The sequence below is a fragment of the Coturnix japonica genome, chromosome Z, assembly GCF_054131305.1.
Source record: "Coturnix japonica strain WE chromosome Z, WE-NBRP24, whole genome shotgun sequence".
Lineage (NCBI taxonomy): Eukaryota > Metazoa > Chordata > Aves > Galliformes > Phasianidae > Coturnix > Coturnix japonica.
In genome coordinates, this window is record NC_140702.1 from 21,492,200 (window position 1) to 21,519,520 (window position 27,321).

The 27,321-nt window shown below is 38.0% G+C and overlaps 1 protein-coding gene across 5 annotated transcripts in view; it reads right to left on the bottom strand.

Moving 5' to 3' along the window:
• Positions 1–362: 362 nt before the first annotated feature.
• Positions 363–27,321, bottom strand: part of RASGRF2 (Ras protein specific guanine nucleotide releasing factor 2) — a 112,622-nt gene continuing 85,663 nt past the window's right edge. For 4 of the 5 annotated variants that reach the window (XM_015849798.3, XM_015849797.3, XM_085529669.1 and 1 more), the window contains 9 exons: positions 17,778–17,890; positions 11,001–11,061; positions 10,228–10,331; positions 9,526–9,610; positions 8,599–8,796; positions 7,459–7,538; positions 6,364–6,481; positions 5,532–5,600; positions 363–5,032 (listed from right to left, as the gene is read on the bottom strand). In XM_015849798.3, the coding sequence (XP_015705284.1) occupies positions 4,940–5,032; positions 5,532–5,600; positions 6,364–6,481; positions 7,459–7,538; positions 8,599–8,796; positions 9,526–9,610; positions 10,228–10,331; positions 11,001–11,061; positions 17,778–17,890 (921 nt within the window). In that variant the 3' untranslated portion in view covers positions 363–4,939. Of the gene's footprint in view, positions 5,033–5,531; positions 5,601–6,363; positions 6,482–7,458; positions 7,539–8,598; positions 8,797–9,525; positions 9,611–10,227; positions 10,332–11,000; positions 11,062–17,777; positions 17,891–26,299; positions 26,496–27,321 lie in introns of those variants that run through there. The other variant, XM_085529667.1, reaches the window with a different exon arrangement.

Sequence of the window (27,321 nt, forward strand, 5' to 3'; positions counted from 1 at the left end):
GCAGCTGGTCCTGTTTAGTCTGCTCCATGTCTAATTTAGTTACTTTGCCACTACACATTGCCATGGATCAGCATGTCTTGGTCTGTATGAAATTTGTTTAATTATTTGCTCCAAGTTAAAAATCAGCTTCCACCTCCATTATGCCCACAGCAGTTGCAATGCAGCATAAACGAGCAAAGAATAAAATGGAGAAAGTCAAATTCAAAGTCAAGCACTCAGATTTTTCTCTGACTTTCTCCTTATTAATGGCTTGTCCATTCTTACCTCTTGTTTGTCTGAATTCAGCTGTGGTGTGTTTAAGATCCCACTTTTTCATGACCCGGGGTTAAAAGCAAACAGAAAACAGTAAGAACTCTTCAAACTCAGGAAAAAAAAAGTTTAATCAGCGCACAGGCACAACACCCTGCCTGCTATGCCTTACTAACAATACAAAGCAATAACCTCCGGTAAAAGATAAGTTACAATACATGCAAAAACACCTGGATGTGCAACAAGCAGTTAGATATAGGTACATCTGTCAAATAAACATACATCTATTCACCTAAAGAACAGAAATTCAGAGACAATTGCAAAAGTAAAGGTACAACAAAACCACCATAGGTGAGCAGCATATTGGACATAAAGCAAACTACGCAGAGACATTTGACCTTTGGAGGCAAAAACTGTTAACAGGCAAATAGCTGAGAGCCAGATCCCCAAAAACGTACTTATGAAAAGCTCTCAGTGAAGCCTAACGTAGTGTCTGAATGAGGTCTGAAGGATTTTTTTGCCCTTAATGAAAGCAATTATGAACGGGTAAAAATATCTCTATCAGAGAGAATTTTAAATTATATATCTAAATTCAATGTCATTGCTAAGAGTGAAAGGAAGAATGACTGAATCTCCACACAAATAAAACAATGTTTTAAAAATCCCTTAAAATAAATAATGGTAATTAAGGAAAGATTGGGTTCATGAAAGTGTCCTCAAATCAAAATCAACATGACTAAATTTAATAAATACTTTTAAATAAAAGGTTTCTTTTTGCCCTACAGAACAACAACCAGCAGCAAGAACTAGGAAAGCAGAAAGAGGGCAGAGATTTCTTTCTTGCTTTTAGACAGCTATAAGTCCTGGCTGAATCTCTCGCTACTAAGCGGCATGTTTGCATGTTACAAGACTAGCGGGAAGAATGGGACAGAACATACCCACTGCAACAGTAAATTCAACAGATTCACTTTGCTTCCACACAATGTCTGATCACGGCCTCCATCCACTGGCTGGTGAGGAGTGCCATGAACCACACTGCAGAGCTGAGCAGGGAAGGGGAGGGAGAAGGGAGGGAATGAAGGCTGGGGTGAAGGCATCTCTAACCCCCTACCAGTGTGAGACACGTGTCTGGAGTCACGTACAGAGGCAGTGCCCATGTTGCTGCCCAGGTTCCCAGCTGACTGCAGGCTGACTCTGGGATGCTACTTGTGCAGTAAAAATACTGCAGAACTCTCCTGGACTTTGCTGGCAGATGTGCCCACTGAGAAACCAGTGGGTGAAATATGCTATCCCCTTTGCAGCTAGCCAGCCCATGCGCCCTGAGGCATTTTAATCCAGAGAGCACTGAAGTGAACAACCCCCTCGCAATGCAAGAACTGCTGTTGCATCTCACTGGTGCAGCAGTGCTGAGGAGCTAAAAGGCAAGTAGAGAGGTGCTTCAGCCTTTCTCTTTCTCACAAATGCTAAATCATATGGGCTTTTTCAGCTCCAGTTCCAAATGAGTACATCCACACTGCTTCCATGGCATAAAAGCTACAATGGACAAGATCCTAAAAGACAGCAAGGTCCAAATGCCGAAATCCTCACTTGGAAACACACTCCCTGTAACACCAGTGGCAAACAGGGGGTGTCTGATGAATGGGATTTGCATCTCAATATACTATATTACAGGGCTGTGGTGGAATGGCAGAGAGAAATTGTTAGCAAGGAGCTGCACAACCCCTGTGAGGTACATGGAAACAGATAACTGCACTAGTTGGTTACACAGGTGTACTTTGCAAAGTCTCAGATAAAGCAGGTTGGCACTGCCTACTAACTACAGCCATAGCTCAAGCACTGCAGCAGTACTGTAGCAGAGGCACTCAGGATGCTTACACTTGAAATACATACACAACCTGAGTGCGGGGCAAAACACATCACTCTGCACTTACTGCATTGAACTTCACAACAGCTTTTACCAGTTCTGATTTAGAATTGCAAACACAGGCTAAGAATAGGAATGTCAAAATATAGGCTCAGTTCTTTGAGCAGCCACCTCCTCTATTTTAATGAACACATTGAATCCACACCCAAAACCATTATTAAATTGAATTACTAAAGTGTTTATCATTGAATCAAACACTGTTCTGACCATAATATCTATCAAGTTACTCCAATGATGCTAATCTAAATCCTGCCACTGACCCAAGAGGTAAATTTTGGCATGTAAGTAGGACATGCCTTTCCAGAGGGGCTGAACAACCACACTGTGGTTGAGTTGATTTAAAGATACAGATGCTTAGCACCTTTGAAATAAACATCTTTAATCCTTCATCTTCCTAGCCTATGTCCATATGTAATACTGGAGCACTAGCACAGCACCACCCCTCTGTACAGCAGGCATTAAAACGTATTTGGTGTTCTTAAACTCCGAAGAACCAGTATATGTACCAAAAGTACAAAACAACAAACTGAACAAAGTAAGACAAAGAACTATACCCTGTAACCCTAAAAGCATCAAGGAAATTTGGTATAGAGGGATACAGGAAGATAAAGCAGCAGTTTATAGCACACAACAGAGATGCCAAGTCACACTGACAGTTCTTACATATTTTGTGTTAACAGAGAAACAACAAAACCAAATTAAGAAATCATATTTTGGACCATATTCCCCGCATTTCTTTCTGACCTTGAAGTCTTTGACAAAAATAACCCCACACAGTATCAGTTTTTGTGCAGAAAATACACACGAAGCTGGTTTTGTGGTCCAAACAAACCATGCTTTTCATTCTACCATGCACTGGGATGCAACCAGCTTTTTCTCAGCCATTAATGAAAAGAACAAGAACAGTTTTGATAATCAAAAGCTTCTGTAAGTAATATCTTCCATGTTCCTTTCTACAGCAATCATTAGAAATACTTTAGATGTTTCTGGAATTTCCTTTTTTGTTGCTGTCTGCTTTTCTAATTAAGGAACTTCCCAGTATTTGTGGTGTATGCTCATGCAGTTATTTACAAAGAGATGGTCCTTGTGCTGAAGAACTTTTACTAAACTTACAGTTGCTAAGGTACATTTATAAATGCTCGTGTTTACACTTGGGTAGAATGAATTAATTCACTCTGCAGTTCTTGGCTGGACTAACAATATAATTAAAGTGCAGATAAAGACAAAGCACACAAGCCAGGCAGATCCATTTTTCATTGCAAGCATTCAGAAGCATCGTGACTGTAGTGAGAACGGTCAGATCAAATAGGCCTACGTCACAATCCATTTTAAACATTTATCTCCCTGAGAGGATTTAAGGGAGGTATACAGTGATATAGCCCTATTTCTTCAACTGGCTGAATATCATTGGAAAAGTAAGGACACTTTTCCAGCCAAGTTATTCAACAGTGCTAATACCAGCGCTTTGTAGTTTGATGTACTTTACAGCATGCATTTGAGCTCACTTGCCATGCAGCTACAACAGGCCACTTATGATCAGTAAATTTTAGGAAGTACCAACTTGCTGTAGAAATGAAATCTGCCTACCTGGCACATATCACAAAAGCATAGGCTTTAAAAACAGTTACCATTAGTTACATTTCCTTGAAACATGTGCCCCTACACAAACGACAATCACTACTTCAAATAAAAACGTGTAGTATGTATTTGCACCATTCCAAGTTTGCCACTGATATGAATGATTTTAGAGCTGAGTCAGCACTGAATGACTGAACAAAAACTCCAAGCAAAACAGTCATTCCAGCTTCTAATGGTCACTGCTGATTACTAACCACTGGCAGACCATGTACATACACTCCACAGTGTGTCCAGAAAGTGCTCTGTTGCCTGACTTGCCAAAGAAACTGCTGAAGGTGCAGAAAAAATAAAGTGCCTTTTCAGGACTGCATTCCAACATGACTAACCATCCCATTCACTGCATGTCCAGATCTCTCGAGTCTCAGGTATAGCTCCTAACCTTGCACTTCCCAGATGAAGCCTGCAAGGCTGGCAATTGTGTACAACTATTCAGCTAGTTTATTTACTTTCTGTGCTGAAAATACTCTAATAGAATATTAATGAAAAAGTATTTACAATTTATTTATATGTAAAATCAGTCACCTTAGAAAAGGCTGATAAGACATTTAAAGAAGGTAACATTCTATAAAGGATATCATTAAACAAACATTTAGAGCAATTGCAGATATGGAGAGAGATACTAGATGCTACCTTAGAGTCATTCCAGGCTAGGAGATGCCTGTTAAGATCCTGTTTTTTTCAATTAATTTAAAGTCACAGGAGGACACCAGTACCATTACTTCCTCAGTGACTGCACTATCAGCCATCAACACAGACCACATCAGAGCCATCTCATTTTGCTCATTTACTTTCACACCATTTAAATTTGTCAACAGTAAGATGGCAAGAATGAGTTATCTTTCACAGGAAAGCTTCTTGTTTTCCATTAAATGCACTCGTCTTACTGCAAAACATTATCTCTGCAAAATAGCAATCACTTAATGCAGAGATGAAAGCATCTTTGTCTTCCATGTCCAACAGCAATTTTCTGTTGCCTGAGAGGGAAATGCTGTGAGGTTCAGTATCTCTTACTGGAAAAGAGAGCTTGCATTCTTCTCAATATTTCCCTTGCTGTCTTTAGGACTGGGCATGCACAATTTTGTTCATTATATTAAAACTTTCTGTAGACTCTGAGACAAAGCTGGATCTTCAGGCTGGAAGTCTGGGTTCAAGCTTTAGGGAAAGCTCATACAAAGTATCTTCATCTATGATGAGTGTCTTGTCAAGTAAGTAGTGAGTGACCTGAAATGCAGAAAACACAGCTAAACAGATAATTTCTCTGCTTTCCACCCCAACCTCCCCCTCATCCCCCTTTTTCTCTCTTCAATCCATTTCAGAGCCTGAGTTCCTCTGACATTTTCTCAGAGAAACACAACATCTCATTGTAACGTTATAAAGCTGTACCACCAGTGCTCTATGAATCAAGAACAGTGTCACAGGACTAAATCCTTAGCCAGGTTACCAAGGCTCACGTTGATTTTCTGGAGTCTTTTCTTTGGAGACAAAGGCTGACTTTGGACAACTCTTTGTAGGTCCCATAAATGACAAGAGGAAAGTAACTTCAGGATGGACACAGCATCAGTGGATGCTTGTGTCATCTCTTGTCCTCTAATCCCAGTATTCTGGGATTCTGTGAGGAACTCATTTTGGCTTTCAAAAACAGCAGCGTTAACCCGTGACAGCGTCTTACAGCCAACTGCTACCACTGCTTTAGTTTCACTGGTAGGTAACAGTGTCTTACCTTCTGCTGATGTTCTATGCGGTAGGAGGTCTGCTGGAATTGGCGTATTTCCCTGATAATGTGTGAGATCTTTCAAAAGAACACATAAATCTAGTGAGTACAACTTCATTTTGACTTCAGTTAGGCACATAGTGCAATATATATATATATTTTGCCAAATTTTTGAACTACCTGGGGAACAGAAGTGCAGAGATCATCTCCTAATGCCTTCCAAGGATTTTGCTTCTTTCAGTTAACCACTTATTGTAAAGTTAGTCTCAAGTGATCCACCTTCTCTCCCCTCTGTATACTAATAACCTCCTTTATCTTTGCCTTGAGTTACTGCTGTAGACTGTAGTAATTACATGAGCATTAAGTTGAGATTAACAGAGAAGTTTCCATGCTTCTCTACAAGGAGTTTTATAAAAATAACAGTTGGGAAGAATCAACTTTGTTATGCTTTTTTAAATAGATCCTATAAAAAAAAATAAATTGTGAGCACTATTCTATGATGAAAAAAAGGTAAGCACTATTTTCTGATGAATCACTTTGATCTTCTCATTTAAAAATGTTGCTCTTTTGCTGCTCCTTCACAGGCTTAAGGCAGCTGCTTTTTCTGTCAGTGACTTGTCAGTGAACAAACTGGAGACAAATTCACACCATACAAATCCTCAGTTTACCAGAAGGTGGTGATAGAAGACTGGGACAATTGCTTTCAAATAGCTATCTATCATGCATGATGCAAATACACTTCTAAGTTTTAGTGGTTACTTTCAAAGCAGATGTAATTAAATCAGTAATTTGCTCACAATTAAACATCCATTGGGAAAGCGTGTAAGGAAATAAAAATTACCATTCTCATCTTGGAAAAATTAACAAGGCCTTCCTCAGTGAAGTTTGGTGTTCCTTCTTCAATAAATGCTAGATCTGTCAAGTACATTCCAAGGTACGGAACAGCAGGTGGGTTACAACTATAAAAAAAATAAAATAAAATAAAATAAAAAATCAGTATATTTGCATATAAATAAATTTATAAACTATTATTTCATAGCTCATGCAAACTCTTCATTAGTTGAAGAACTTTTATGCAGTGGATCACATTTGTCCATAAAACTGACTTGAGTTATTCTCACTCCATGTGTGAAGAACTGAATGGACATCAAATATCAAATTTAAATTAAAGCCAGGTAGCCTTTAGCTAACATATGATGGAGCAAGAGGTAGGGCTGGTGCACTCTGGGAATCAAAAAACACTTTCAAGCATATTTCAGTCCCAGCTGACAGGTGATATCGGAAACAGACTGTACGAACAAACTTAAAGTGCACATAGATGTGCTTCTGAGTGGCTGGTGTTCTTATCCATCAGTGTTAAGCCTTCTAGGGCCACCAAATACCCATGTGTATGTGCATACACAGGCCTTTTTCCAGAGCAGAAGACTACAAGGGCTGGAAGGGTGTAGGAGAGGAAATACCAATGCTCTGTGCATTGTGTTCCTCTGAGCATCGGCTACAGGGCACTGTCAGAGATAAGATAAAGGGGTAAAGGGTCTTTGTTCTGACTAAAGCTTATTCATCACCCCTAAACTATCTGGAGCAAGAAAATTTTCAGTCTTGTTTCTGAATGACAATCTTTATTTATAAACCTGGTTTTAAACTTAGTGAAAAAGTCTTTAAGTAACACTGCACAGAATAACAGTTAAATTTGCTTCAGTAATTCTCTGCAGATGTCACATTTACCTATCAGAGTGCCAGACTGTAGGATATTGAGCAAAAAGAAAAAATCCAAATAGAAAAAAAAAAAAAAAAAGAATTTAAAAAGCTTTTAGGTAAAAAAGTGTTACCCAGCATTAGATTAATTTTAAAACTTAATCAAGGTCACTTCAGCTATAACATATGCTGCTCACTGTTAGTAACAAAACACAGTTGTGTGGTGTTTGGGTAAACATACTTCTTGAGTGTTTCTCTCAGATTTTTAAACCTTCCTTCTGATGACACAGTCTTCTGAAGCTTGTCCATGAGTGCTTTTGCCTAGAAGGAGAAAACATTATCAACATCATTGCCATTGCATGTAAAAGACTGGAATAAGATTTCTTTTTTTTAAAGATGTAATTCACTTTGCATCTTCACCATATTTTCAGAAGTAACAATAGAGGTACTGCAAATCTTGTTTCACTGTAGTGAAAAATACATTTTGTTTTCATTATTTAAATATGCTACAGATGAGAAAACAGAATACTGAGGAATTTGTTATACTTGAGGTGGAAATTCCAGTTAATAGGAAGCTGTAGGCAGAAACAGTTGCCTTCTTCTTCCAGCTGATGAAACACTCTGATCATGTTTCTAATAAGCACTGGAGAACAATGCAATAATATTAATTTGTTGGGCTTTATGTTTGTTCATTTTACATTTACAAATCCCAGACTTACTTTATTTATTTATTTGTTTATTTTTAAGGGAAACTCTTACCAAAGAGTTTATATTGAAGGATTTTTTTATCATATTTTTAACCAAAAGAAAGCAGCCACGGATAAAATACATCTGAGAATAATCTGACTGGAGAATACAGCACAGCCAGAAAATGGATTTTGTTATTTGGGCTGCTTGAGTACTCTGCAATAGTTGCAGGAACATACTGAGGAGGAAATGTACTAACAAAAGCCCAACTTCTTGCACATCAGTTAGAGAGATATTTCAATTGGTTGGAAATAACTCTTTATCCAAATACTACCTAACTTATTAGTGGTTCTTGGTACTGTCCTCAGCACTCTGTTACAGCATCATATAGTTTTATTAATAGCAGAAAGGTGAGATTTACATTGCTCATTAAGTTTCTTCCAAACCGTTTAAAGCAGATGCTCTAATTCCACTGAAATCAGTTTGTTCTCACAGATAGTTAATCAATGACCAGAAAGAGGAAATACTAAATGCAAAACACCTGGACATGACATACCAGCACAACTTTCTTGTTTCAAGAAAAAAAGTTGCAAAGTAGAAACATTTATCAGAGGAATCCTACAACACATTGCTCTCTGACAAAATACTGATGAGAGAAATCTAGGAATTGTGATTGTCGTAACATCTTTCTTACCTGTTTGGATACCTTAGCCCAAGTTTTCTTCAGTCTGTAGATTGCACTTCTGTTCAAGGCTGACGTGATTTCTAACACACCATTATAATTGTGCATACATCGACAAATATCAGCTACCGCTACCCACTTTTCAATTGAGTTAGCCCGGGAGCTGACATCAGCATAATTCATTATTTGGGAGGCAACCAGGTTACTCATCTGTGGGAATACAAGAAAGACTATTCAGAGCAGAAGCTGCAGAGCAAGATAAACAGCATGCGAAAGCAACACTGAGAAACAAGGACACCTCCAGAATAGACAAACAAAGTCAAGTAAGTTGCATGATGGCTGCATGATGATGACCCTGACTGGAGAAAGAGCACGTGGCTAGGGATGGCTCATGACTGATTGGAGGAGCACCTGCATGCATATGGTAGAAAATACAACTGATGCAAAACAGAAATAATAGTTCCTAATAAATTCAGAAAAATATATTGAGAGCACTGTTGTAGGACAGTGAATGTGAATAAGCACATGAAATGGTGAAATGCAACGCGTTGTATCTTCAAGGCAACAGCAGTAACACTGATTGCAGTGTCTTCCAGGATAATTCACAGAAAGTGGTTAAGAACAAACAGATGGAGACTCAAAGGGCGTTCATTAAATAGAATTGGTTTCATGTTTTCACTATAAAAAAGAACTACTTTATTCTGTAAGCGATAAGACAGTTTAGGATAGTTTAAAACGTTTTAGTCTACTTAATAGTTATTGAAACGCTGAGAAGAAATCAATGAAAAGAAGAATCTTTGCATGCATTGATTTTAAAAGGTACTGAGAAAAAGACTACAGCATGCAGTCACTGCTAGATTAGAAATTATAAAATGTTGTAAAAATGGTATTTTTGTGAAAAGAGTTCCTAGAAGGTGATCCATATTTGTAAGTACTTACATCATTAAAATGTTGACTAGTTTTCATAATATAGGGTGTTCTCTCATTTTTATCCAGTTTCATCCAGCCCTGCCCAAGAAACTCTCTAGATAATGAGTGGAAAGAAAAAAACAAAAACAAAAATGTAATCAATGAACACATTACAGTGCCTTTGTCTTTAACTGTAGCCTGAATGTATTTCAAGTATACCTCATATTTTTAGAAGATAACTACAAAGCTCTACACTAATTCCAGCACTTCATTATTACATTATTATTGCTAACAAATAAAGCTGTAGGCATTATAAATATTTATGCTGGTTTTAATGCCATCTTCCAATTTTTCAGCACTGACCCTATCTGAAATTGGTCTTATCAGTTTACATGATTATATGCATTGCAAACTGCTGTATGAGGAATGTCTATTTGACATTCCCTCTCCAGAGACTGAACACATCCATACTATACTCGCCTTTCACTGGCTCAAAGCCTTTCATCACAGGTTTTTTCATAGCCACTCAGTCTTTCAAAAAAAGATCAAACTATAGGGGAATCATAAGCAATAACAAAAGCAGTAAATAGATTTCATCCTGTTATATTTGCAGATCTCTTTGCCAGGATGTCAGTAGCATGAATTAGTGTAGTGCCCAGAACCAGTTAATTCACTGCACCAGTTAATTCACATCCATGCATTCACTTCAGTCAGCTGTAGGAGAACACTTACTCATAGGGTATGCTTCTGAAAACTATGTGGTCTAAAAGAGTTATTTGCTCTGCAAGCTCCATGGCAGACAAAGTCTCAAAGCACTCTGGTTTCGGACATTCTGACTGCAAAAACAAGAAAAACATGCATGGATCTCTCTTTGTATTTAAGAGTACTTCAGAGCACAGTGGATTAAAAACTTCATATGCATTTTCAGTACAGAACTGTAATTAACTTATTTGGGACAGAGAAATAAGAATTAATTAAAACTGTTAACATGAGGTTAAACATCAGGCTGGAAACCCACATGAAAACTGGCACACGCTAAGTTCTGAGTAGGTAGGCACGTTAACTAGAGTCTATACATTCTGTACCACTTTCCACAGAATCATTCACTGCTCACACACGTAGTTGTAGCAACACTTAGTTGATGATGATGACTGTAAAGTTTGGAGGACAGTTCTCATCAGTGAAAGACAACTAAGGTTTTGATGGTGGCTGAGATGGCAGGTATTTATCACTTCAAATATATTCATCTCTCACTTTGTTTGTTTTGTTTTTCATTACATCATTAACACCAAATTGTTAAGATCTGACCTAACCTTCTTTGATATGAGCACCAAATTCTCTCTCTAAACTGAAATGTGCATCCATGGTATAAAAGAATAAAAAGAATATTATGTCTGTACTGAGTTGCAAAGGTGAAGAAGTGATACAATTTAGTGACTTACATATGCTATATCTCTATAGGCTTATTTACATTTCAAGATGAATCATGGAATCATAGAACTTACCATCTGAATGATATCCTCTATTTTTAAATGGGTATCATCTTGATCATCCTGAGAAAGTGCCCTAAAAAAATAAGCAGCAAACTTTATATAGAAAGAGAATTACTTAAGGTTAAGAGAAACCTTCTGAGACAGGCAAGCATCTTCACTTAACATAAATTCTTAGATTGCAACTGAAGACACAAATTGAAAATAATAATAATAATGGACCTGAAAACTAATTTTCTGACTTCAATATAGTGTATAAAATCACATATCAGCACTATGTTAGTTACAATGCGAGTTACAGAGAGGAACTGCATCTCAAGCCTCTTCTTTGAGTTACAAATGGCATCCTAAATGATATTTTGGAGAAATGTTTCAGTAATCAACATTTTTGAAGAAGAAAAGAGTACTATGGATGTGCATGAAAGAGTGATTCACTGGGAAACGTTGTTTATTGGCACCAGATTATCCTCTTCACTGATCTATTCTAAGAACTCTGAGCATAAAAACAGACAACAAACAGCAGATTTTATTTGTAGCGTGTGCATACTGTGCTTTCAGTAACAGAAGGGTTAAGCCATGTTTCCAATTCTCCTGTAGAACCTATGATTATTACCCTGTAATGTTATTTCAGAATAATGGGTCAAAAATGAACCCAGCAGAAAAAACAAGTATCTACCTAAGCCCACTCTCTTTAAAGTATTAACGAAGTACATCATTCTAAGATCTTACCCCCTCCTTTTATGTATGCTATTTAGCCTGCAAACAGTCTCAGTGATGAACTTAATGAGTCATCAGTCTTAGGAGGATCCTGTTTGAAAGATTTCAGGGATTTTATTTCATAAAGTAATATTCTTTCCAGAAAGTCAGGTAATACCTCAACTTGCAAGACTGCTGTATATGAAGCACAGGTAACAGGGATTGAAAGATTTCAGGGATTTTATTTCATAATGTAATATTATTTCCAGAAAGTCAGGTAACACCTCGACTTTCAAGATTGCTGTATATAAAGCACAGATAACATGTAATTCTACTCCATTGGCATTGCTTAAATTTCAACTGGAGTATTATTACCAGACCTGAACATCATAGCAGGACAAAGACAACATGGTATGAGTCCAAATCAAGAACTCTGATAAAGCATTTGAGAAGTACAGACTCAAACAAAACTTGAATACAGCTGGAAATCACTGAGACAAGTTTTCTGCAGAAGACAGAGTATTTATCAACTGAATTTTTAAGTAAAGTTGACAACTGTTTTCACAGAAGATCCAGTTTCACTGATTGTTCCATGGAACAGAGCACTGGAGAAGATATTTTCTCATAGCTTCTCTTTCTGTGCTATGTAGAGATAAGCTTTGTGCCATTTGGGAAAGGACTGAAAGAAAAGGATTCTATTGTCTAGAGTCTTCAGCAGTGAGTGTAAAATATGGAATCTGTGCTATGTGGGTGGGGAGGAAGCATCAGTGCTTAGTAAACGAGGTTCTTCTGTTGTTAGCTGCTGCTGTTTCCTTTCAGTTTGCCAAACTGGAGGACTAGGTTAGTAGAGATATACAGAAAAGATTTTATTTACTTAATAGAAATTAAGAGACATGAGATTCTCAAAAGGCTTAAGATACTTTACTTTTTCCCTTTTTTACTTCCTGATTTTTCTTTTATGACATGCACAGTGTTTATATAGACTTTTAATCCCTTACTCTACAGAGATGGCTCAGGAAAAAAATTATTTTACCCATAAATGTTCCATATTTAACTATTCAGAGGACATCACCTCTCTCTAAACCAAATAAAATTATTTCTTAATAACAACAGCAGTAGCTTCCATTTCAGTCTGCAGTTTCTGGCCTTGGAACAATTAATTTCAACAGAGGCCTAGGAGCACATGCTGAGCTCCTCAGTTCTGCTTGGCCAGTTACCATTAAATACCTCCTGAAAATCAGGTAAGCACCTCAGGATCACAGGAAAATAGATTCAAAAGAAAGCAGAGCTATGGAAACGTTGCATGACTATGAAACAATATCTCAGCAGGACTGAATGGCGTGATAACTCAGTGGTTATTCTTATACCAGAAGAAGTAAAATTCTTATCAATGAAGAAAGCAAATAGGTGGGAAATAACCTTCTAATTCCAGCACCTAGAAGCTAGGATTAAAATTCTGTCATTTCAAATACTCTTCATGCTTGACCAGCCCAAATAATTTTCAACATAAAACTCTAAAATGTGTTACAAAACACCCGTCTTTTATTTTTATAACTGCACATACAATGTTTTTCTAAATATTTTAAAATCTGCAGTAAATTATACAGCCTCAAATGTATTGTCTGGTGAGATCATACAGGGTAGAATATACGTCACAGATCAAATTTTGACCTTCACATATTCCTGGATTCCATTTACATTCATACTGAGGAATATGAAGTAGAAAGTATTTCTTGAGCTTCTTTTATCCCACATACGACTATTCACCAGCCAAGTTATCTGCTGCAGTACTTTACACTCTCCTGGCTCATCGTTGCTGAAATGCCATCTAGACTTCAGGGGATACTAAAAAGGGCTGGTTAAATCTCAAGCAAACCATACTTCAGTATGTTTGCCTAGCTTTCTAAAATAATATTGAATAAAAGGAAGCTCTTCTACTCCACAGAGAAACCCTGCCAGTCCATTCACCAAATTTCCCTTTGTGAAAGAAATACCAGCTGTTCTCTCTGATGACTCAAGGCATGAAGGCACAAACCAGTACAGTATTTTTCATAAACACTTTCCTTGCCATTCAGTTTCTTTGCTGCATCTTTCCTAGAGCTTAGCACAATTCTTCTGGAATACAAACCATTCTTACCTCCTCCTCCAATATCTGCTAACAAAAATCATTAAAAGGAACTGACTTTCCAAGAAATGCATTCCTGCATATACACATGTAAACTCACAGGCTGCATCAGTCTCTCAGCCGAGACATTTCTATCCAATATCCATTAAGGAGATGGCCCACGGCATACACTTGTGTGCAGACTCTAAAAGTCTTTCAAAATATGATCAAACTATGGGGGAATCATCAAGTTTCATCAAAACCTTCTCATAAATCTGTGCTTTCACATATAAAATATGCCATCAAAAGTCTTCAAACTGTTATGTCTTAACAGTAAAAAATTCTTCTAGGTGGGTAATTTATAGAACTCTTAAGTAGTATCAGCTGGGAGCCCCACACCTTGAAGAAAACCCAACAAGTAACAGTTTTCCATGGGGAGTTATGTGGTGGTGATGGACTGAGCAGAATCTGCCCAAAGCAAGGGTACTTGAGCTCAAGAGGAGCACAGTATCTTGGAACACCTCTACAAGTTTCTACACCAAGAAAGACTCTGGACGCCTGTCCTTCAGACATCAGTGGTGGAATTCATATCCTCCTTAAGTCAGTGCTTATATTCTCTAACTGTCAGAGAGAGGAAGGTGTCTTATGATCTCCGCAGGAAAAGTCAGTGCTTATATTTTTGAGCCTAGTGCAAACATAGAAAGCTTTCTTTGTTTGTCTAGTGGTAGAAAGCCTAGATATGTACTTTGTTTATATAATTATGTTATCAGACAGGATACAGACATGTAGATGATGTCTCTTCTGCTTCTGTTGGTTTCTCATTCTTCATGAAACCAGTTCCAAAATCGAGCAACTTTTCAGCTGTCCAGAAAAATCCCTGACTGAACCCATGACTCACTTTTATATTTGGATTATTAAAAGTTAAGATTCTAAAGAACAGTCTGGAGTTGGCTTGACCTGTGAATCCACTAACAAGATGAGAAACTGGTGAACCAGAGGGAGACCTATCTGTTACTGTTCCTGAGGTCATGCTTCCAGAGGCAGCCAGAAGCCTATGCTCACTCTCCGTGTGACAACAGGTGAACTGAACAGGACTAGCAATTTTATTATTTTTTTAAAGCTTATAAGCACTCATTTTTTAACAACATGCAATAAAAATGAAGACTTGTAGAAAAAGAAAGGAATGTACAACCTTCTGTCATTACCACAGATCTACAGTTATACACAAAAAAAACTCAATGAAATTGTAGCTTACTTCTGAAGTCCTATAATTTCCTCTTCTCTGTTAACCATATAAACTAGGTGAGAACATATATTTGAGAGTAACTATAGTGCAAAAGCAGAGAAACTGCTCCTAATTAGCACACAACCCATCTTCCTAAGGTGATTTGAGAGCCAGAGTTCCTTCTCTTAGTGAAAGAATGAGACACATGACACATCTGAGTACTACATCCTAGCTGAATTAATTTCATCCAAAATCAGAATTGCTCCAACACACTCTTTCTCACAAGGTCACAAAGCAGTTCCCATTCCTGGAAAATCAGGAACACGGTTACCACAGAAAATTGAACAGAGAAGTACTGGACCCGTGAGACAACAACACTGCATCAATGATGTCTACTGGAGTTTGGCTAGGCAGTATGGAAGGAAATATTAATCATAATGTTTCAGGATGCAACATTGTTGGTCTTGAAAAGTAATGTACAGCTTCTGATAATCACTGATAGTCAAAGCCTAATATTCATATCTCATTTTGAAGGCAAGTAGAGCATTCACGCCTCTTTCAGCTCCATGTGCAGAGCCACCAATGTCTTTTTTTCTAGTGCTAGTTTGTAAGTTGAAACCAAATACTTGTGACCATTATATATGATGAAATCTATAATCAAACTCCTTTGTTTGAAGATTCTGATAGGATGAGGGTGTGCACCTGCAAACCCTGATGAAAGATAGCTTTGTTGAAGACCTTATCTCAGGAAATTTTCATTCTCTTCCTGTTTCCAAAGGAAACTCTTAACTAAGATCTTGAATAGATCATCTTACTTGTGGTTTACTTGCTTTCTTGTAAAGTGCCATGATATTTCTCACAAACATAGGACAGCAGCTATGAAAGATTGACTTTTATAGAAGAGTCTGTTTTACAACACACTTTAAATTAGTTAATTAAAAATAATTTCTGTTCAATTTCTGTGCCTACATTTTTCATTGTTACTAGCATTTTAATTTACAAGTATCGTTTTCTTTTGTCAGTCCTTTTCTCTTCTACTCATTCATCACTTAAAAAGTTAATATGCAGAACTTTTACTTCTTAAAGACTTTAACTTTTTTCTTTTTCACAAAAGTACCATTGAAAATCACAGAACAGCCACTACCATATACAATGTGTTTAAATACTGAAGTAGCAATTACTAAAAAGCAAAGAGAAGAATAGGATACTCACCATTTCATAGAATAACAGGATGTAACTGGGGGCAACTCACAGTTAACACTTAATTACCAACACCTCATTTTTGGATGTAACATCTAATGGAAACTGGCTAATTTGAAACTGGATACAGGAAACTGATAACAGCCTACCTGCAGGTTTACAAATTTGTTCCACTACTTTGTCTGGGACACTCACATCTTCTCAAGAAGCTAAAGATCTTGAGGTAACTTTCTCCACTATGAGCATTAATCTCTTTTCTTGTGCTTTTCTTGTAGTTTCTTCCAAGGAAATTCATGAAATTAACTTCTTTTTTTTACATTGAATAACAGCACACACAAATTCATTAACAAAACGATCTATTTCTATTTACATAAAAATGAAGTAGGATCCTATTAACACACACTGCTTATATTAAGAACTTTGTTTCTTTTCTCCGATTTGATTTTCTTTTCACCAGATGAGCAACTTAATGTTATTCTTTTGATATTCTTTATCACGTGAATATCTGATGGGGAAAACTGTCAAATGTTCTTATAAAATTCAGACACATAGCATTGATTGCATCTTTGTTAGCTTTCCAGCAGAATACTTACGAAAATACTGGGCATAAAATAGGTTTATCTTCATTTTTTCATTGTCTTATTTTAGTAATTATTTGGTTCTTAAATGTTTACAGTTTCTTGGTAATGTAGAATAAATTACATGAAAAAATGCTACTATAAAACATTCACACTTACTATAATGAATTGTTTTCAGCGATAAATGTAAGGCTTTGTCTGCCATGACTAGACATTCAGCTCTCTAACAACAACCCTAAATTTCAAAATAAAGTGTTTTCAAACCCAAGTTAAATAATTCTGGTTATGCAGGAGTTTAAGGATCTTCTACGCTGTGGCACTAATTAAGCAAGAATTTCTTTCCCTAAGCTACCCAAAGTAGTAAAGACACAACTGTCAACACAAAGGAAAGAGCAAGCATGGTCTAGTGACTGTGTCATGACACATCAGACTATCAACAGCCTCCCAAGAGCTTAGCAGCACTGATTGCTCATTACTGAGATAAGAGTTCTTCAAGGTTTTATAGTGAATGGTCTTCCTGCTTTACTAGACAGCACTTTTCCCTACCACATAAAGACTGAACCAGTGGCTGCTGGATTTTTAACTGACAGTTTTCTGGATAAAACTTGGAACGGTCTGATACCTGATGTCTGTGTAGACTTAAGAAGTTACACGGGAATTTTAAAACATTCCTCATAATAGACATGGCTGAGTTTCTCCTAGTCCATTTTGAAGACATCCAAATTATACTTTAGTTAATTATTCTTTAGATCCCATTGTACAATATGTGCAATGTGTGTATAATCACTACAAATAAACCTGATCATATGCTCTGTTTGCTGCTGGATGACGTGCTTCAAATTTCTTCTGCCTTACAGCAAATAAAAGACTTACTAATATTCCAAAACGAAACACTCTGGAGGAAAACAGATCATGTGAATTCTATAATACATGTTCTCATATATATCCCACGTGCTATGGACAGATGAACTTTATAGAAATATATTTACCTCAGTATATTTGCAGTAGCTTTCCTTTCTTGTGGTAGAAGGTCAGGGTCTCTCAAAACTTCTTCCAGCAAATTTAACACATTCATTTTCAGCTCATTGTTTAGTTCAAAATCCTACAAAGGAAAACAGTTTTATTTTCTTCTTCTTTTTTTTTTTTTTTTTTTTTTTTTCCCAGTTAACTATTTTAATCAAATAACTGAAAGAATACAGTTTTGTGAGTTTCCCATTTCTCTTTGTGTGCTATGAACACCAAAGTACACTTTAGCAGCTGTTGAAAATAACAGGCTGCAAAAGTGGGAACCTGAAAGGCCGTGATTTATCTACTCTTCTGACCGCTGATCTATTGTCGAACCAGACAAATGACTTAATCTTTCTGTTATGGATTATGCCCTATCTTCTCCTTACCTACAATGACTAAAAAAGTGGAAAAACAATTTAGTTCCAATACTGAGATTACTATTTAGCAAGGGTGGACACTGTTTTTTCCCCACTGTTTTCTGAGTTTCTCTATTTACCTTTTTCAACCTCTGCTATTTCTTCTTCCATACTCTTCTCTCAGGAATGATCTGGTTTTGGTATGACACAGTGAAGTATTCAGTCAATACAGTCTTGATCAATCAGATCAGTTATCTGGCAGTGCATTTAATTTAACAGTATTTTAATTATTTTTTAAGGCAGATTAATATCTTACACAGGACCACAACTGAAGAACAGGAACACACAACTCCAATTTCTCTTGACACCTCATATAGGAGAAAATCAAAGAACAGAACAATGTACAAATCTTAAGGTAGGAATAATGTAGGTTGTGGAGTAGACTTCAAAAATACTTGTATTAAGCTCAAAGCTTGCATTTGGATAAGAAAACTGAATGCTGGACAAATATCGCAAGACTAAGTACAGATAGTTCCAGGTACTGCACTGTATTTGTTTTATAATGTTATTTTTTTTTCACCTGTAGTCCAAAATGCCTGGAAGGCCTTTATAAGGTACTCCCTGGATGCGCTGAAGTGGTCCAGCTCTCTCAGCCTGTCTTTGTAGGGGAGCTGCTCCAGCCCTTTGATCATCTTTGTGGCCCTCCTCTAGACCCACTGAAACAGCTCCATGTTCTTCTTATGTTGGGACCCCAGAACTGGATGCAGTAATTCAGCTGGGGTCTTACGAGAGCAGAATACAGGGGCAGAATCATCTCCATCAACCTCCTGGTCAGCATGTTGTCTGCTCAATAGCTCAGTGGTTTGTGTCCTCGCTAGTTGAGGATGAAGGACAGGGTTTTTTTGCATACAGTACATTCAAGAAATGACAATCTTTCCCATAGGACAGAGAAAGCCCCTTACTGATATTGTTTCAGCAGGTATTGCCTTGCAGCCCCAAATTTTGGCATTGGTTTTTTGTTGCTCTCGTTTTTATTGTTGTTCTGCATTGTGGTTTGTTGTTGTTTACTGTGCTTGGATGTATTTTTTATTACAATGTGTGATCTGATTCTCATGCTGTGAGGAGAAAAAAGTGCTGAAGAAAATTCAAAACAAAATTGCAGAGATAACCTATTTTCCAGCTAGTATCAAGGACCTATGGGTTCCTAAGATGTTACAGGTGTAGAGAAAGTCTAAAGAATCCAGGGATCATTTAATGTGTTTAAATTCTTGTAGAAAGTTTATCAGAATTATAGAAACACACCAAAAAACTATCAATTCCAAGAAACATTTGTAGATAAGTAATCAGATCTACTGCAATTATGAGCAATATGCAAGAATATATACTTACATGTTACACTTATTTATAGTATTATACGAGTATAATATATATACTATATTATATATATTATAATATATATATACTATATATATACTATATATAATATTATAGTACTGGTATGTATAGAACAAAATGCAAATTTGGATAGGTCTAGATATACTGTGTATTTGTACGTCATTTCTCTCTATGTAGTTTTAGATTAATCTTCTGAAATTTTTTATCTGTTGTTATCTCCTGTTTACACATTTCCTTAATTCTTCAGCACTTCTAACCTGACAGTATCCCACCATGCCAGCACTAGGAAGAGTAGCAAAAACAATGGCACCAAGCAGCACAAAGCAGACTGAAGCACCCACCAGGTCTGGCAGAAGCAAAAAGGCACCCTAATTTCTGCTGAGTAGAAGTACAGGCTGGCAAGCAGAAGTGGGCTTACATTTAAAGAGCTGCTCAGAATTTGCAGCATACCAGTATTGAAAGAGACTTTCAGCTGGAATTTACATATTTCAGAAGGAATGCAGTCAGTCAGACAAGAACTGCTCAAATTTTGAGCTTTCTGTAAGGCAGACTTCAGTCTGATAGTGACTGAATTCCTTATGAAATGGTACATAACTCCAACATATTTTAGAGTCCACATTAGCCTGAAGATTTGTTGGCTTTATTCAGATTCAGTTGGCTTAAGCAGAGAAATTAACTAAGTAAAAAAATCACTTATGAAATGTGTAAATACATGTATATAAAAAAAAAAACATGACAGTTGATGAATTAAGTAGGAGGGCTGCTGTGGGGTCAAATGGGATAAGAATAGCATGTATGAAGTTCTCAGCTTCACTTATTTAAGTAGTCACCATCACTTATTAAAATTTGCGTCAGTAGAGCAGTGCAGCAACAGAAGTAACACACTGATGTTTTATTTACTGCTGAGCAGTGCTGCACAGAGCCAAGGACTCTTCAGATTCTGACACTGCTCTGACAGTGAGGAGCTGGGGGTTAACAGAACCAGCACAACTGACCAAGTGGCCAAAGGGATGTCACACACCATTGGTGTCATATAGAATGATAGATCTGGAGCAGCTGGCCAGCCATGCTGTCACTGCCTGGGGATTGGTTAGGCACTGGTCAGCAGGTGCTGAGCAACGCTCTTTATCTTGGCTCATGAGTTTGTCATTTATGGACTGAAAGTGAACTGGATGGGAGTAAGTGTGCAACTGTGGTGCTTACCTGCTTATCAGGGTTCAACAACATAATCTCCTTTAAAGCTGAAGAACAGCAAGTTCAGCATGATCACATTTTAAGTTGATCAGTACCACCCACAAGACTAGATGGTACAGTTTTCTTCAGAAAGTGCATACACATTCCCTTGCCAGGAGGAGCTAGAAAAGCTGTGCTGCAGTATGAAACTGCTTCAGAAGCAACCTATCCATCTGAGTGCAAAACCAAAAAAAGAAGGGATGCTGGATTTAGAATCACTGCCCAGAAAACAAGAGACTGTGACAGTGGCAGCAGAAAGCAAGAAAATCAACTAGATGTGCCAGTGAGGTTCGACAAGAAATATGTAGGTTTATTACTGGTGGGAGTTACATAATTTTTAGGTTTCATCATGTGAAACTCCGAAAACATTTCCTCCTCCCTTTCTTTAAATTTTCTTAAGTGTAAGGAAACTTTCTCCATTTAAACAATGTCAGGAAACACTGAATAACCCAGGCAAACAAAAGGGAGCTAAAGCCTGAGAACATAATTTATTTGGAAAATATTTGAGTACGTCACAGAATCATAGAATGGCTAAGATTGGAATGGACATTAAAGATCACCTAGTTCCAACCCCCCTGCCTTGGGCAGGGCAGCCCACCAGATGAGGCTGCCCAGGGCCCCATCCAACCTGTCCTGGAGCACTTACAGGGATGGGGCATTCATAGTTTCTCTGTGCAGCTGTGCCAGGGCCTCCGTACCCTCTGATAGGGAATTTCTGCCTATCATCTAAGCTAAATCTCCACTCTTTTCAATTTAAAGACATTCTACCTTGTCTTACCACTTTCAGACAGTGTAAAAACTTCATCTTCCTCCTGCAATTAATCTCCCCTCAAGAAGTGGAATACTGCAGTGAGGTTCCCCCAGAGCTTTCTCTTCTCTAGGCCAAAGACCACCAGTTCCCTCAGACTGTCCTCATAGGAGAGGTGCTCCAACCCTCTGTTCATCTTCATGGCCCTCCTTTTGACCTCCTCCAACAGCTCCACATCCTTCTTGAGCTGGGGAGCCCTAGACCTTGATGCAGTTCTCAAGATGGGGCCTCACAAGACCTGAGTAGAATTAGACAATCACCTGCTTTTCCCTGCTGGCTGCTTTTCTGTTGATTCAGCCCAGGATACAGCCCAGGGCAGCAATACATAATGATGGCTCATATCCAACTTTTTGTCCACCAGAACCTCTGAGACCTTCTTAGCTGGGCTGCTCTCCCTGAATTCTTCTCCCAGTCCATACATATATCTGTAATTGCCTCAACCCAATAGAAACACCTTACCTTACCACTTGGCCTTGGTGAATATCATTAGAATCACAAAAACGTTAAAATCGGAAGGGACCTTTAAAGGTCACCTAGTTCAACTCCCCTGCTATGAACAGGGACATCTACAGCTATATCAGGTTGCTCATAGCTCTGTCCCACCTTGCCTTGAACATCTCCAGGGATGGGGCTTTCAACACATCTCTGGGCAACCTATTCCAGTACCCGTCCACCCTCATTATAAAAGACCTCTTCCTTATATCCAACCTAAATATTCTCTGAGTTTGAAACCATTTTCCCCTTGGCCTATCCCAACAGACCCTGCTAATGAGTCTGCTCCCCTTTAGATACTGGAAAGCTACTCTCAGGTCTTCCAAGAGCATTCTCTTCTTCAGGCGGAATGACCCCAGCTATCTCAGCTTGTCCTCGTAGTGGAGGTGCTCCATCCCTTGAATCATTTTTGAGGCCCTCCTGTGGACATGCTCTAACAAGTCTGTATCTTTCCTATGCAGAGGACTCCACATCTGGATGCAGTACTCCAGGTAAGACCACACCAGCACAGAGTAGGGGGGCAGGTTTTCCTTCCTCGACCTGCTGGCTATGCTTCTTTTGATGAAGTCTAGGATTCACTTTCTGGGCTGTGAGGCAAGGTTCTCACCTGCCCATTTCTCAAGCCAGGGTCATCTGGATGGCATCTCTTCCTTCTACTGCATCTACTGCATCACTCATCTTGGTGTCATCAGCAAACTTGCTGAGGGTATGTTCAATCCCATTGTCTATATCACTGATAAAGATGTTGAAGAGCACTGGTCCCAAGACATACCCCTGTGGGACATCACTTGTGACCAGTCTCCAACTGGACACACAGCCACTGACCACAGCTCTGTGGCTGTGACCATCCAACTAATTCTTACTCTGTAGAATAGTCCAGCCTTCAAATCATCTCCCTCGAGTGTATAGATAAGGACACGTTTTGGGATCATGTCAATGGCCTAGCAGGTCCATCAGTTACCCCTTCTTTGTCCACTGAAGCTCTGAAGCAGAATGCCACTCATTAGGTACGCAAGGGAACTGTACAAGGAGCAATCATGTTCAGATCTCAAAATACAGCCAAGTTTTCAAATTTTCAGGTGTCTCCTTAGAAGGCAAGAAAAAAAAACCAAAACAACCTAGCAGAAAACAACTATTGGAAGACTGGCTTCAGAGTTCTGATTGCCATGTGAAGAGGAGTAGGAGGAGTACAAATTGTCATGATAAATGTAATGCTAATCCCTTGTGACAGACTTTGCTGAATACATCTGGATCAATTTTATTAGTTTCTCTCTGTTGCTCTGAGGAAACACAGGAGAGCTGCTCAAAAAGATGTGGCAGGCACGCTTGGCTGACTGGGAGCAGCACACCCAAAGCCGACATGGCTCTGCATCATTACAAATGGACGGAAAACTAATCCACTGACCAAGAACACATCTGAAGATGGAAGCCTTTTCTCAAGCAGGGAAGGAAGAAAGCTGACTGCTTTCCAATCCAGGTTCCCAGCACCAGCACACATAACCATAACATAACATAATGGTGTTTTCCAGATGTAGCTGATATTGTCACTACAAGCAAGAAGAATCAATGCACAGAAGTTTTTACTAGCTAATTCTCTTCATCTTTTGAATAACTACACAGTGAAGACCTTTCAGTCTGCAAATGACAAACAAGAGAAACGGAAGAGAGATGTGTTTGAAGGAAACACCAGGAAGTAGAAAACACAAACATGTAGACAGAACAAGAAGTGGTCACATTTCCAAAATGGAATGTTAAGGGAGAAGCACCGAGTAAAAAGAAATGTCAGTGAAGACAGAAATTGGTGGGGATACAGCACAGTGGCTGGGAAGAAGGAAAATTATTAGAGATATGTGAAGTAAAAATGCTATAATGGAGAGTGAAAAAAAGAGTTTAATTAGTGAAGGGACAATAAAAATATAATGAAGGATTAAAAATGTCAGATGTGAAGGGAAAACTACATGCATATCTAGAGTCAGGTTTTGGATGTCTCTGTGAGTATTCATACGATGTGGATATACTGTGTGCAGACTCATTGTCCTTTGCCCCCACTGCCAGCAGCAAACTGAAAATAGCAGACGGGCACAGACATTGAGAAAGACTAGCACTGCTGCTGGCTACAACTGATTACTCTAGAGTGACAGGATAACAATAAAATCTTGCTGGGAGCCCAACACTGGAGATGTTCAGGAGCACAAAGAGACCTACTGAAAGACTATACACAATGAAATCGGTATATTTTTAAATAGATGCATTTTTCCTTACAATTTTAATGTATCTGTTCTTACGACAAAGTGTAAACAGATAATCTTTGCAATGACATCAACAGGGTAACTTCTAGTCTACTACACAGAAGATCAAACTTGATCATAATTAACTGGAATTACTCCAGTGATGCAGAACTCTACAACAACATTTCCTTTTTGTTTTGTTTTGTTTTGTTTCCCATAAAAGCACAACTATCATATATAATTCTGCTGCATGAAATTTTTATACACTTGCAACAAAACATTTAAATATTTGGAAAAAAAACAACACAGATAAAAGTTACTAAAACTGGCAATCAGAGAAATCCATCACTACATCAGTGAACTTCTAGTTTATTTCAGAAAGCAATCAGAGGACAATAGCTTTGTCTTCCAATTAGTTTCAAGTGCAAAGAAACAATCATCAGCTGGGGAAGTGCCAGCTCTGGTACCATAGTATCATTGTTAGCTTGCCACTCCAGGTTGAATATATTTGGGATAAAAGTACAAGCTACATTACTAGCTTGACTGAGTAATTCTCTGTGCATACACCATGAACCTTTCATTATCCAAGAACTGTAAAACCTGGTAGTATAAAGGAACCTTGAAAGAAGAATCTAGCCACTAGGTACTGTCAGACTAAAGTAATCAGGACTGATAGGAAATGTGACATCTCTGCCTCTAAGTTCTGGGACTTCGTACAAGTAAGAGCTTTGCAGGGAGACCTCAGTGAGGGTGGATCTGTCATGCTCCAGCAGAAGTGAGGGTAGTGTACCTCTAATTAGTTTGACTGATTGCAAGCTTGGCTATTGTTCTGAGGGTGACTCATGCTCCCTAAAATGTCATGGAATATCAAAACCTTAATGCTTCTGCAATATTTGGACAAAGCAAAAGTTAAAGTATATTACTACTGAATATACATGTGTATTGAGCACATGGAGTAAGTTTATGTAAACTTGATTTCTTTACTGAGTGACCAATGGTACGCTGGAACATTCACTCACAGCTCCCTTGCTCTGCCTCTCCTTGTGGCAGCCTCTTTTTCTATCCACAATTAGTATTTTACATGTCTACTTCAGAAAGAACACCAGAAGAATCTTTCTTGTTTCAAGAGAGAGATCACAGGTCTTAAGGGTTTACTTCACAGGTATTCGGAATACAGAATATCTTGCTGTAAGAAAAATACAGATTATCACAGAGTCAGTATGGCATAAGTGTGATCTGTTCACATTTCTACAATAAGCTCACTGTAACTTTGTCAGCTCTAATATTCATTACTTTATGCCTCTAAACAAGAGCAAAATAGGGTCAGAAAAATGAATTTTCATATCTTTTTGTTGTTACTGTAACGTACAAAATGGGATTGGCCAATTCACATGCAAGATGTACTAAAACTACAGGTGCCTAACCATAACCTACTTTCTTGGATAATTTTCTATATACAGGTGTCTTCCTCCCATATTTTCCAGGCAAGATCAGTAACTACATATGAAAAACCTTCTTTTGAAAACCCAGCATGGCTTAATCAGGCAAGCAAGAGGATGATGTGTAGAAAGTTATTCCACAGTTGGAGCAAGACAGGAGTCAGGCACCAAAAACATGACCTACGCTCTCAAATTGCAAATTTTGGTCTGCTCCCCAGATCCTGTGGTATTTTCATAACTCACTGACACCATCTGGCAGTCATGTCATTTGTAACAGAGTCAAGATTTTCCAATTCATTCCAGCTGAGATTCTCAAAGAAGCCAGCAGGAATAAGAACCGAACTATCATTCAAAACAGGGAAGTCTGGAAAAGCCAGCTTTTCTTTCCTCAGCAGCAGATGCAAAATTTTCATCCTTGGACAATCTCCATTTCCATCTGCTTGCCACAGAAGCAGAAAATATTCATTTTGTATATTGAAGTGTTTAGACAAAAGAAAGTATTGTTAAACAAAGACGAGGCTGCAATATCTCACCAGGAAAATGAAAATCATGCATGAACTTTCTCCTCTTTGCCTCATTTTCCCTTCCTATTTTTCCATCTCTGACAGGAGTTAAGTGGGAGTTTTGCCTTCATAAGTCCTTTCCATTCTCATCAAAGCTCTTGTCATCATAGTAACTGTCTGCCTCAGCATTTGCGTTTCAATTGTTTACAACCAGAGAATCCTATGCTGTTCCTCTCAATTATGTTCTAAAAACAAAATGTAAACATGGACATTCAGCTGTTATTTTGGGAAAAAAGAAAGCTTTGTTGGCCTATTGGTGCTTGGATGAAGAAAATAATGGAAAAAAGAGGAGTTAAAGAAAACGAAAAGAACAAAATGTAAGTTTAAAAAAAACACAACAACAAAACAACATCAAACTGGGAAAAGAAAAAAAAAAAAAGATTAGCAATACAGGTTTGATTTCACTTGCTCAGTATGGTAAAAACAAAAAGCAAAAAGTATATATCACATTACATGAGTATGTTTGTTCCAAATTTTTGTCTGTGCCTTGGGAGCTCTTGAAGACATTAATTAGTTCCTTCTGCCCTTCTGAAAGGGCTGCAGATCTGGCATCGCAATGTATTTACTCAGAATTTAAGTGAGGCTCCTACAGTGAATGACCCAACTTTTAAAAATAATTAGTCCTTTTTCTAAACATTATTTAGGATGATTTCAAGATAACAAAACTGCTTAACGAGAACATATTCTGTCTGAATGGGCTGAAATGTTAATTTTAATGATTCTGTTTTCTGCACACAGGCAAGTTTACATATTAAACAGCATCTACAATCAGACAAGTTTTTAAAAACACGTGCTTAAGAAATACCTAATCATCCCCAACTGTGGTTTTGACACAAATGCAAGATGTTGTAGAAAGCTAATTAATTCCACAGCAGATGAAATATCTTCAAGACCAAGCCAAGAACTGGATGTAGGAAAAGTGAGGAAATACAAAGCTCTGAAACATTTGTTTGGACAGTATCTCTCTCCCTTAGTTCATGCACTAACCTTGACCTGGTGTTATTATACGCT